This window comes from Natrix helvetica (genome assembly GCF_964273705.1).
Source record: "Natrix helvetica genome assembly, chromosome: 3".
NCBI lineage: Eukaryota > Metazoa > Chordata > Lepidosauria > Squamata > Natricidae > Natrix > Natrix helvetica.
Window position 1 is genome coordinate 47773201 of NC_138549.1, and position 13280 is coordinate 47786480.

The 13280-nt window shown below is 38.1% G+C and overlaps 1 protein-coding gene across 7 annotated transcripts in view; it reads left to right on the forward strand.

Moving 5' to 3' along the window:
* REPS2 (RALBP1 associated Eps domain containing 2) overlaps positions 1 to 13280 on the forward strand; it is a 93367-nt gene that overhangs the window by 22682 nt on the left and 57405 nt on the right. For all 7 annotated transcript variants that reach the window (XR_014175023.1, XR_014175024.1, XR_014175025.1 and 4 more), the window contains exons 5-9: positions 4863 to 4957; positions 6957 to 7095; positions 8668 to 8731; positions 9353 to 9495; positions 11219 to 11307. Coding sequence is in view for 4 of the 7 variants with exons in the window: in XM_081948768.1 (XP_081804894.1) it covers positions 4863 to 4957; positions 6957 to 7095; positions 8668 to 8731; positions 9353 to 9495; positions 11219 to 11307 (530 nt within the window). In the remaining 3 variants the exon portion in view is untranslated. The remainder of the gene's footprint in view (positions 1 to 4862; positions 4958 to 6956; positions 7096 to 8667; positions 8732 to 9352; positions 9496 to 11218; positions 11308 to 13280) is intronic.

Here is a 13280-nt window from a genome sequence, read left to right on the forward strand (position 1 = left end):
GGAGTAAATATACATAGGAAGAAATGCTTATGGGAGAAGGAGGACCACCATATGCAGTCTAATTCCACCCCCTCAATCCCAATTGTTAAGTCTCATTTTATACAACACCCCTGTGAATTATAAGAAACATTTTTGCGCAAAATGTTGAGCTAGTATGCCAGAGGTAACATTTTAAAATATTTGTAACCTGCCCCAATTGCTTGGGTCAGGTTCCACATTAAAAAATGTGGAGTGATTAGTTTGTTTAAGAGTTTATCACCTAGAAAATGGAACCAATTCTTGCTTTTCACATAGTAAATTTGAATATTTCATGCCTAACTTGATCATTTACAATCATATTCTAATAAACATTTTAAAACTTGTGGCAGTAGAATATCAGAGAACTTGGGAATGTTTTGGTCTTCAAATATGCACTGTTAATAACAAATATAATCTCCAATTTATAAAATCCCCTTTACAATTCACTCAACGTACTGGTAAATTGTAGTCAGATTTCTGCAGAATGTGGTCAACATTTCATATTGATATATTTAAATAATATAACATAGAATATAATCTAATACATGTTTTATTATTTGCAAAACAAGTTTCTTACATATCAGTGCCTTGAAGCCATTCTTTTCTTGCGATAAAATAATTCATTGAAGATATTTACTCAAAAATGGTATATGAAAGATACATGGTCTACATCTATATCCACATCTATATATCCATTTCTTTCTTTTGCTCTCCATGCACATTGATACATACGCTGGCATTATTTGATTTTTTTTCCTTTTCCACCCTTTCATAGCAGTCCCACCTAACCTCCAAAAATAATGTTTACAAATTAGGTGGAATATAGTAGGAAAAGGAATAATTTTGTGGGGGAAAGAAGATTTTTGAAAATGAGGCATGATCTGATATCTCTATTCTCTGAATAGTATAAAGAAAGCCTAATTGCACAACTTCCTCTTTTCTATATCACTGAAATATGATATGAAAGAAAGTTTCATTTTCCAGTGGAATTGAGGGGGGGGGGTTATGTGTGGGTATTCTCAAAGCCTGATTGGTCCAAAGACTGAGGGAAATTTCTTTAATATTCCTCCATTCCCTGCTTGTTCCCAGTTTCCTCTCAGTCTTTGGTCCAAGCACTGGCTTTGGTTCCCTAGAGGAAATTAGTTGAAGTAAAAAATTTTGTCCGAAATTCAATTAATTGACTTACGTCTAAATTCTAAATTGTTTGAGCTGCTGCCCTCAGAGACTGGGTATTCCGGCTCAGATCGGGGTGGAAGATCTGGTTTTTGGAGCCTCTCTCCTGCCCTGAGGCCTTGGGAGCTCTGTCTGGTCCCTGGGCAAGCGAGGGTGACAGACTCCGTTCAAGCAGCTCCGTGGGAGGGCTGCAATGGCCGGCGATTGCGGAGGCAATGAGTCGTCTGTGCGGCAGCCGCACCATCAAGGCAAGCCCCACCTGAAAAGCCGAGCTGCGGTCCTCTAAGCGAGCCATGGAGGAAAAGCGAGCTGCAGTCAGCAAAGGTGAGCCATGCCTGGCCAGCCAGGCCACAGCTTAAGGAAACAAGCTACAGCCATTGAGCAAGCAGAGCCTCCGGTGAAGTAGGTCACTACTCCAACCTGTTCTTTGTCCTGAAGAGCTCGGGGGGTTGGAGAGCAATTTTGGACCTCAAGTGCCTCAATCAATACCTAGTATACAGGCACTTCAAGATGTCCTCCCTCAGGTCTATCCTCCAGGGGATCCGGCAGGGGGACTTTCTGGCATCCATGGACTTAACGGAGGCCTATCTTCGCATTCCGATTCTGCTGGCCCATCACAGATACCCCCGGTTCTCTCACAAGAGGCAACATTTCCAGTACAGGGCTGTCCCCTTCGGCCTAGAATCAGCACCGCGCACGTTCCTGAACATCCTGGCGGCATTGGCGGCTCACCTACGCTCCACCCCGGTGAGACTCCAATGCTGCCTCGATGACGTGCTCGTCGAGGCCCACTCACACACCCAGGCAGTTTGCGACCTTCGTCTGACCATACAGATGTTACAGTCCCTGGGTTTTTCCATCAACTTCTCCAAAAGTCATCTCTTCCCAACAACACGAATCCTTCATTCCCAACGACACGAATCCTTCAATCCTATCAGCAGTGATAGACTCTGTCGCGGGACTGGTTCGGTTCTCTCCAGAATGCCTCATCAACCTCCAAGTGCTGGCGTGCCAGGTACACACAAGTTGGTCAGTTTCCAACCTGACCTTGGCCCGCCTCCTAGACAAGATGGTGTCGTGCATAGGGATAGTGCCCTGGGCTCGTCTCCACTCCCGGCCACGGTGCTCATTCTGTACCAATGCAGGCACATGAGCAATTTCCTAAGGACCATTCCCCTGCCAGTAGAACTCCGACTGTTCCTGCGGTGGTAGCTGTCTCCGGCTCTACGATGCAGGTTGGACATTTGGGAGCCGGAGAGGATTACAATAACAATGGACGCAAGCGTGTTCGGTTGGGGGGCATTGATGAACTCCAGTTTGGCGCAGGGTTGATGGACGATCTCAGACCTGTGCCACAACATAAACTGGCTGAAGCTGAAGGCAGCTCGCCTGGCCCTCCGACACTTCCACAACTAGATTGCCGGTCAACATGTGCTCCTCCTGACGGACAACGTAGCCCCGAAAGCCCACATAAACCATCAGAGGGGCACTCACTCCAAGTGCCTCTGGATGGAGGCTCAGAAACTCGGCTACTGGGTGGAGAGACATCTGGTGTTGATAACTTCAGAGCACATGTCGGGCACAGCCAACCATCAGGCCGACTGGCTAAGCCGCGTGACAGTCGACCACAGCAAGTGGCAGCTGCAGCATGAGCTGTTCCAGAGAATTTGTCACCACTTCCGCATCCCTCTGGTGGGCTTATTTGCAACTCTAGCGAACATGCAGCTGCCGTGGTTCTTCTGCTGCTTCTCAGCCCGGAATGCAAAAGGGACAGACGCTCTCAGGAGCAGATGGCCGCCAGGCCCACTTTACACCTTCCCCGCTCTCCCACTAATCCCGGGCACCCTGAGGAAGATAGTGGTAGAGAGGGCAGACATCATCCTGATGGCACCATATTGGCCCAGATGGTCCTGGTTTGCAGAACTTGTCCAGCTATCCATCTCTCCCTCATGGAGGATTCCTCAGGAGGAGATCTCCTTGTGTTAGGGGGTCCTAATCCATCCAGAGCCCCAGTGGCTCCACTTGACCGCCTGGCACTTGAGCGGAGCCTCCTGAGGGACGCAAAGCTGTCATCTCGGGTCATCACCAGCATTGAGGCTTCCAGACGACCGTTGACCACGCGGATCTACAATTCCACGTGGTCGGCGTTTGTCAAATGGTGCAGGCCACTCAATATCTGTCCGACCGAGGCTTTGGTTGCTCAGATATTCAAGTTCCTACAAAAGGGGTTGGATTGGGGTCCCACAATACTCTGCGCCGCCAGATGGCAGCCCTGTCCTCGGTCCTTGCCAGAGATGGCCATTCCCCCCAATCTCACCTTCCTCTGGTGAAAAGGTTCCTGAGGGGAGCTGCTAACCTTCCAACCCCCCCCCCTCGTCCATAGGTTCCTGATGTGGGACCTGCCCCTAGTTCTCAGGGGTTTGACAGGGACTCCCTTTGAGCCGTTACGGAGGGTCCACCTCCGATTCCTGTCTTTGAAGGTAGCATTCCTGGTTGCTGTGACTTCTGCTCAACATATTTCTGAACTGGGGGGCTCTGTCATCTAAGGATGATCTTTGCCAATTTCACCAGGATAGGGTGGTCCTTCGTCTGGACCCGACCTTCCTCCCGAAGGGCAATTCCCCTTTCCACCGTGCGCAGAAACGAGCAAAAAACATTTTCGCAAAAAATAGCCCTTTTTTGGGAGGTCTACAGAGTGCAAAAACTTTTTTTTTAATTTGCCTCTTCAAAATCTTGGTGTGTCTTATACTCTGGTGAGTCTTATACTCTGAAAAATATGGTACGTAAATTTCTGATGCTTCTATTAAATAATAAGGAATCTCAGACATGTCTGCTATGTTGGACCTTCTGTGTGAATCCTTAGAAATATGATGATCAGAATAAACAATATTAACTAAGTAGACAGATGTCCTGATGTTGAGAAAACAGCTTTGTATTTTTTTTTTAAAAAAAGAAATCATTTATGTGTATAAAAGTGATAATACATTTATTGCAACAAGTTCACAAAATATAAAAAGAAAAATGATCTTACAAATTTACAAGATATTACTGTGCAAATCCTTCTGATTATCTGATGCTATAAAAGAACACCTTGTATTACTTGTCTTAATTGTATTACGTTAGGACTAGTTAATTTATTTTTTTATTATAATTAAACTGCTTATTTTTTCTTTCAACTGTAAGGTTCCATAGTTTTCAGAGAGAAGACAAGATTATTTAAATAAGCATTTTAAATAACAACAACTCCAGAAATTTAGAATTATTTTGATCATTTGTTATATATCACAAATGACAACAGTAGACAGTTTTATTGTAACACTGAGTGAACGTGATAAATGTTGGTTTAACCTACTGCAGTATGTTGCAAATTTAGTTTAATTAGAGCTCAGGTTAAAAACAAAAACAAATTGATGTTCTGAGAGATATTGGATATTTTTCGTAAATAATGAATTAACCTATTTAGAATCAAGCCCCTGTGTTAAAAAACCATTTTTCATTTGAACCTTCTTCATTAATCTTTTTCCTTAACCTTTATCCATCCTAATATGGTAATAAAGTGAATTTTACATGTGTGTATATATGTTTAAATAATTTGGTATGAGACAAGATCCAAACTTTGTTTTTTTATTTTGGTTTAGCATATGTTTTCCATTCATCTTAATCTTGTATAGGTTCCTATGAAGAAGCTAGGCATTCTATTCAAGATGGATTGACTTCAGGGAATTATGGGCCCAAATCAATGCCAACTCACTCATGTGTTATTCAGGTAATTTGCATGAGATGCAAAAATAATAGAAAATAAATTTTCTGCATAGCCTACATAAGTATTGAAAAATAAACTTTGATTTTTATAATCAATGTTACATAAACTAGTCTTGAATGAGATCAATAGGTAGTTGCTAGTAGTATTTTGCAGCAAAGGACAATTGCAATCTAAAACTAGTAACACATACCTGAGAGCTAATATGAGCTCTGGCCTTTAGAATATGTGTGAAATGGAAGCATTTTACAACTATACAGGATCAGCTACAGTATAAAGTGAGATTGTGTTCCACCTACAATTGAGCCCAAATTTTTTGTTGCTAAGTGAGACATTTGTTGAGTAAATGTTACCCCATTTTACAACCTTTCTTGCCACCTGTTAAATGAATCACTGAAGTTGCTAAATTGGTAACACGATTGTTAAGTGAATCTGACTTCCCCATTGACTTTGCTTGTTAGAAGGTCACAAAAAGGGATCACATGACCCTGGGACACTATAACTGTCCTAAGTAGGAGTCAGTTGCCAAATATCTGAATTTTGATCATGTGACCATGGGGTGCTGCAACTGTCATAAATGTGAAAAACAGTCATAAGTCACTTTTTTCAGTGCCGTTGTAACTGCCATTGTAACTGAAAAACAGTCATTAAATGAACAGTTGTAAAATGAGGATTACTGGTATTAATTTATATTGGCGTTTATATTCGGATTAAGATTCACAGGTTGGAGGGCAGACATAACAGTATTGAATCAATGCCAGATATTTCAGTTTGTCTCTGTCTACCTGAAGTCACAATTTGTCCACATTTTCACAGTGCTTTGAATAAGAAGGAAATGGGTAAGGCAAAGGGCTTGAGACTGAGACAAACGTCCAGATCTTATTGGCAGTAAGTAAATTGGCAGCTTGAGTAAATAAAAATGTTCGCTACCTTGAGAATTCATGCTGCCATTATTTGCATATATACAAAAAAATAGTGCATCTGTGTATAACTAAAAGAGGGTTCCATAGAACAGAGGCAATTTTGTATATCAGAAAGAGATTTCTAAAGAACAGAGACATAGTGTGTGTCAGAAAGAAGTATGTTTCATCAAGAAATTTTTTGAAGAAATTGCACTGGGTAATTAATGTATGCAAGTTGCCAAAACTAAAAAGTTCATTTAATTCACCATGATCAAACTCAAATTTATAACTAGGAGTGTGTGTCACTCTGCGCCATGGGTTACTATGATGTGGGTGTTTACAGCAAGGAAACGACAACCTTTAAAATTCTGCAAGTTAGCTGAGTGTTAACTAATCTGTATTGGTTTTGTGACTGATGTTGTTCACTATTATAGTGAACTATTTTAATTGGAACTGCATTTACTTGGGGGTACTTCTAGAATCCATTGGAGTTGGGTGGTTGATAAACTCAAATAAATACATAAATACATTTAAAAAGGCCTTTTTGCATCAGTTCTCACTGCTGTCCTTTCTCATGTCCTCTCTTCATAATGGTCACGTACTGATAGAATTAGAGTTTAATGGGTATCTAAAAGCAACCTCTCATTGTGAATTATTTATTCCTGGTATGCTTGCTTAGTAAATGTTAGAAGCTAGAGTTGTTTTATGAGATTTGATCTTTCCCCATCCTAACATTGACAATGAGTCCAATCAAGCAACTATTTAATTCATTTGGAACTTGTCTTATTTTCCTTGTTTGGAAATGTGAGGATTGTTAGCAATTTATTTAAGAAGTTTTCTTTTTTACCTCAGGTAGATTTTATCTCCTTAGTTTTTAAACCCTTCCACTGGAAAAGATTATGCATTAAATATCCATGGCATTCACTTTTGACAATTTTTGATATATATGGCTTCTGGAAAATGTTTTGCAAATTCAACAGAAGTATCAACGCTATTTATTTTTAAAAGAATGGCATAGTAGGAATAGAGCAAGGTTAATCCTTTGAAACATCTGCTCAGCTTTTTTGTTATCCTTCCAAATAAAACATTTTCCTTTTTTGAAGTCTCTTTCAATAGAAAGAGAACCACAGGACAACAGTAGTAATTACCCAGATGACCTTTGGAGGGTAACTGAGGAACAACGAGACTATTATATCAATCAGTTCAAGTCTTTACAACCGGATCTCAACTCTTTCATTTCAGGTAATGTCCTTTGTAAACATAGAAAGTAATGCTAGACTGAGAATCTGGGCGAGTAAATGAAATTCATATAGACAAGTGCAAAATGTGTAACTCTGTGTGTGTATGTGTGTGTTGATAGGGGTGGGGATGGATTATACACCAGGGGTGGATTCCTGTACCACTTGGTACCGGTTTGCTTCGCACATGCTTTCATAATTAGTTCCTATGCAGAGTGCATTGGGCAGTGTGTTTTCCAGAAGTTTCAATCATTCACAGTATCTTTGGCATCATCCCAAGGGACATTAATAATCTTAAGATCTTCCTTAAGAGTTTGTTGACAGGTGGGGCTCATTTTCTGTTTCTTCCAGAAGGCATCCAACGTAGTGCAATTTTTGGATGCCAGTCTTTATATATAATATATGGTCAACAAGCCAAATTCAACCTTCATTCTCAGTTCTCAATAGGTTCTAAATTTGATCTTTGTAGTACCTCTTCATTAGTAATGTGATATGAGACATGGAGAACATTATCCGCATGCTGACAGTATATAGATTTTTGTTCTGAGAAATAATATGCGCTTTGCTACAGTCCTCTTTGTTTAAATAGATATTCTTGGCCATTTCACTGTTCTATAAAAAAAAGTATTTTGATAAAATGAATTTTAAGATCAGAAAAGTACTGTACCATAAGACACACTTTTTTGTCTCCCAAAAGTGGGTGGAAATGTCTGTGCGTCTTATGGAGCGAATATTGCCGAAGTCATGCCCACCCACCGACTCTCACCCGCCGGCCATTTTTGGCCTCTGCACTTCCCGTCAAAAATGGGGTACGCAGAGGAAACCTTATGGAACAGCTTTCTTCTGAAATGATAATAGTACAGATACAGTGTCAACATTTCAAAAGGTGTTCAAAACAGAGCTATTTCATAGGGCCTTGAAAGTCATATCACTTCATACCAGATGATAAAGTGATAGTTTAATATATATATATATGAAATTCTATTTATTCTAACTTCTACTCTTTATAGGTTTTATTATTGGAATTGTTAATTAATTTATATTGCACTATTAATATTATTGTTTTAAATACTTTTTCAGAGCTTAGGATGTGAAAGATAGATAGACAGACAGACATATACATATACAGTACATGTTCTTTCCATCCAAAGTTTCTGTATATGCTCAGAGACAGCAGCAAAGGATAGATAATCATACCTTGCTCACTACCAATTTTCAGGTACCATTTAACTATAATTTGGAAATTCAGAATATACTTTCAAATTCTGTTTTGCTTAAGATTCTGAAGTATATGAGATATTTAGAGTTAGTGCTTAGATAAAAATAACATGCAGCAGATAAATACTGTCTTTCAGAAGCCTCAAAATCTTTTTCTGAAAAATAAAATACTGATAAACATTGCAAGAAATATTGTAATTACTATTAAAGTTACATAAGAAAAATAGTGTTCTAGGCTAATATAAACAAGCAGATAATAACTGATTCATTAAAAAAAAAGAAATATAAGAAGGATACCAGTAGAAATTTTGTTGCTGAATTATTTATTTTACTGCTTTCTGGCCATCATTCTTAACAGGTTCTGTGGCTAAGAATTTCTTTACAAAATCTAAACTGCCAATCCCTGAGCTTTCACACATATGGTAAGTACTATTTTCTAACTCATAATATTATTTATCTCTGTGGGGTTTTTTCCCCTGTGTCTGTACGTTAATCAATGCAACAGAAAATGTCTTCAGCAATGGCTCACATTGCTGATCCAAGCAAAGTAGAGAGTAAATTAATATTTATTTTATGCTTTTATCTTTTCAGTGGCGTAACAAAATGTGAACAGTACTGTAATCTAAAAATGTTCTAGAGAGCATATTAAGGAGCCTAAAAGTATAAAAGTTTGAATCAAGTTCAGATAAATGTAATTCAGAAAAATTAATAGCATAAGCGTCACTTCTAGTTCTGCTTACGAATTCATATCCTGAGTTTTTTAAACAGTAATAGCTTCGTGCATATTAGAATTTTAAAAAATAACTGTAATAATAATACTTTATTTACAGTCACAGACCAAAACACGAACAGTACAAGTAGTAGTTTAATTGTAATTTTATTGCAATTGCAATATATTTTTATTATGAAGTATAGTTGCAATTTATATTTGTAATAAAATTATTTGTATTGCAATTAGAAAGCACATTAGTCTAAATGTTAATATCTGTAACAAACAGGTTTTCGTTCAATATAGGGTTGTATAATAATTATCTGATTTGTAGGGAACTTAGTGATGTTGACTGTGATGGAGCATTGACATTAGCAGAGTTCTGTGTTGCCTTTCACCTTGTTGTTGCTCGGAAGAATGGCTATCTTTTGCCAGACAGCTTGCCAGAGACGCTGTTGCCTGACTATCTTCATGCAGGTAAAGTTTCAGTGTTTGTGTATACATTTTCAGTTAATTATAATTGTGTTTTAACCACAGTCTTTTTTTATGCACTAATTATAGGGGAAATGCTCTAAAACTGTTGGTAATCAATGTTTGGTCTCTTAATACCAGCAGTGATAAGACTCGCTTAGCAGCAAATCTATATGCAGCCAAAAAACTTAGCTAATATATGTTCATGAACTCTGTGTTGAAATCTTAAAATTATTGACTCATGACCTAGAAGTTGGAAGGCCTTTTTGGTCCTTCCAATATGATTATTTTATATTGTGCTAACATTATTTTTAATATTATATCCATAACCCTGCAAGGCACCTTATAGTATATTACATCTCAATAGGGTAACAATTTGAAACCATTACTGGATTTCTCTTTAAAATCACAATTATTGCCCCCCCCCCCCAAAAAAAAACCCAAAGTGTTTCTTGGCATGATAGCAATTAATGTAGTTTTTATGCGTCTAGTGAGGTTAATGCTGTTCTATAAATCTTACTTTCCCAATGAAAAATAAGTATAGTGACCTTTAGATACTAAAATACTAGTATGGAAAATATTTTATATGGGTTCTTTTCTTAATTGGGTATTGTTCTTATATTTAAAGAGACTACTATCCCAAACAAAATTGTAGCTTTATGACAAACCACCCAGTCAGGGTTTCTATGTTTGTGTAGAAAGATTTAATACCCTGTTTTCCCAAAAATAAGACCTCCACAGACAATAAGCGGACTTTTAAGTGCATGCGGTAAAATAAGCCCTCCCCGAAAATATTTAAACACATGCGCAGCTGGTCCCCACCATTTCCTGTGGTTGCTTGCCGCGCAAACAACACGAGGTGAGGAGGCGAGGCCAAAGGCGGGGAAAGGGAGGGGGAACATGCCCCACATACCCCACATGCTCTTACCTAATGGCTGCTCCCAAAACCCTAGCCACTGTGCCCCTTCTATCATGCCAATGGCCGCCGCAAAAAGAGCAGCAGGGCCAGCGACATGCCTCGCTGCCACGGCAGCACAACATAGCAACAGCCATGAGGTGACCACACTAGCCGCTTCCTGCACCTCAAAAATAATAAGACCTCCCTGAAAATAAGGCCAAGTACTTATTTCGGGGGTCAAAAGAAAATAAGACCCTGTCTTATTTTCAGAGAAACATGGTACCATTTATACCAATTTTGTGTGCCTAGAAATGAAATAGTCTTAAAAATATATTGCCTATTTTTTAAGAGATACTTTTTAATTACAACATACTGGGAATAATGGCAAACCTCCCATATTTTCATCCCAAAGAATGAATGAACAGTGAACTGAACAGCATTAACTTATCTATCCATATCTTTTTATTACTTTTTCCCTAGTTGTTTCATTTTAATTTATCAGTCCCCTACAGCCCTAGGAATTCCTTGTAGTTTTCCCTCCAAGCATTAACTAAGTTCAGCATCAGCTTAGCTTTTTTGATATGTCAAGATCAACTAAATGCTGCATCTTACCATAACTTGTTCATTCAATTTTTCAAAAAAAAATGTTAATATATGGCAACCTTATTCAAATGATAATCACGAAATAAAAAACACCAGTCTTGTATTATGAAGTGGAAGAGTGGCCAATTGTTATCATTAGGTTACAGAATATACTAAAGTAGAAATTAATGAGAAAATATGTCTGGAAAATGATAATTATGAGACGCTTAACCATCTTTTTTTTTATAGCTTCCCTTAAACCTAAAGGTGAATACGTACTGAATTCTTATTCAGAGTCATTGTCAGTAAATCAATCAACACATTTTAGTAGGACTGAGGTATGAACAACTCATCTTGTTTTAAAATCTTTAAATTATAACAATGGTGTATAAACAGTCTTCATGTCTTAACTTCCTTTAGCACTTTCTTTTCCTCTCTGTGTGCTTTTTTAGTGCATTTATCTAAGTTGGTTGGTGGCCAATTATAAAGCAATAGTTCTCAACTTTTTTCGTTTACCACTAAGGTAATTGTTGCAGAGGTGGTGAAGGATTGGCTGGAGGGCAGCAGTTCAGACCCTTCCAAAAATCAGTGTAAGTTGTGTAAGCACTAAAATCAATGCACCTCTTAAAAGGAAGAGCACAAAGTAGAGAAAGAAGACTAGATTCAATTACACGAGGTTTAAGGCTGAGAAGGTGAACACTGTAATCATAGTGCAGCTGCTAGATGCCATAGCTAAAATCAAAGTGTAATTTGCTGTCTTTGAGTCCAGCATAGTCAGCCAAAAGAAAACCTTATGGAGATTGCCAAAGTGGGAGAAATTATGGGAGAATTTTGTTTTAAGAAATACTGAATCTTTGCTAAGAGAATGATATATATCAAGATAGGGAGTCAGCTCTGCATTCCTAAGGATCATTTTTTGTCAGCTCCTATCTGATTTTTCCTTCTTTAGCTAAAAACAGTAAGTGTAAATTTTAAAGACTTTGCACAAATAGTCAAAGTATTATTGAATTAATTCCTGAATTTTTAGAAGTAGAAACAAACCTTCCTGTACTTTCCTCACCATAGATGAATATTCATTCTCCCCATAACTTTCTCTTATATCTTTTTTAATATAATCAGCTTGAAACTGTATGCGAAGATCCAAATAACTCAGAGCCACTGATTCTGTTTGAGGCAACTTCTGTTCAACCAGTTAGTGACCTTTTTTTAAAAAAAATATTGATCTAGTCAGCATGTAACAATTCACTTGCATGCCTTTTGTGTCATTAATAATATTATAGCTAAACTATTCTCAAATCACTTCAAAAATACAACATAAATGTATTAAGCATGCAAGCTACTAATGTGTACACTGGGTTCCCAGCAAAGCATTGGCAGCTTGCTGAGCAGACCTGAGCAAAAGCAGAACTAAAGTGCATGTACCCTTGACCTACTACATTGCACAGGCAAGACAAAGAAAAAGGCAGACACAGTAGAAATTACTGCATGATGTTGAAATATTTTATATAACCCATCTGGATTTCCTTCTCATTATTTATTCTATTAGCTCAGCATGTTGGGTAAACTATCTTTCAGATATGGTTATTGATGAAAATAAACAATTTGGTTTAACGGGGTCATTGATTCCTGATCAGTTCTTCTCCCCTGACGCCTGCCCTTCCCACACCCTCTTATTAATGGAAATTATATTTATTTAAAACATTTATGTAGCTGCCTATCTTTCAGCCAACTCTGGATGACTCCCAATAAAAGAACAAAAAACACATAAAATCACTTTAAAACTATAAAAACTTTAAAAACAACAAACTTGGTGCCAAATCAAAGTTCTAAAGTGTGATTATCTAGACTTCTCCCAGTGCTTGGAGAGAAAGTCTTACAGATGACTAAAATATTTAAAGCTTGCTGTGAATGTTTTCTTGCAAGGACATTTTAAGCAGTTCACGTGGATGGGCAGGCATCTTACTGTATACAGTTGAAAGTGAATGCAATTCACATATGTATGGGGGTACTTCTTATTGCCACAATAAAAGTATACTTCTCTATTATAGTCAAACAAAAAGAATTACCTGGGATAGTATTTCCACTATGAGGCTTGATGAACTGTCTAAAATGTTATGGTTTGGCGTTTTGCAGGTATTGTGAACAGTGCTCATAAAATATTCAGGTTGTACTCATGTGTTTGTCAAATGTTAATTTGCCATTATAATGCAGCACCATTCACAAATTGCAGTCTGTGATAAAAATAATGTTAACAGAATGATACTAGACTGCAATTCTGAACAAACCTATTAGGCATCTGTAAGATACTTCT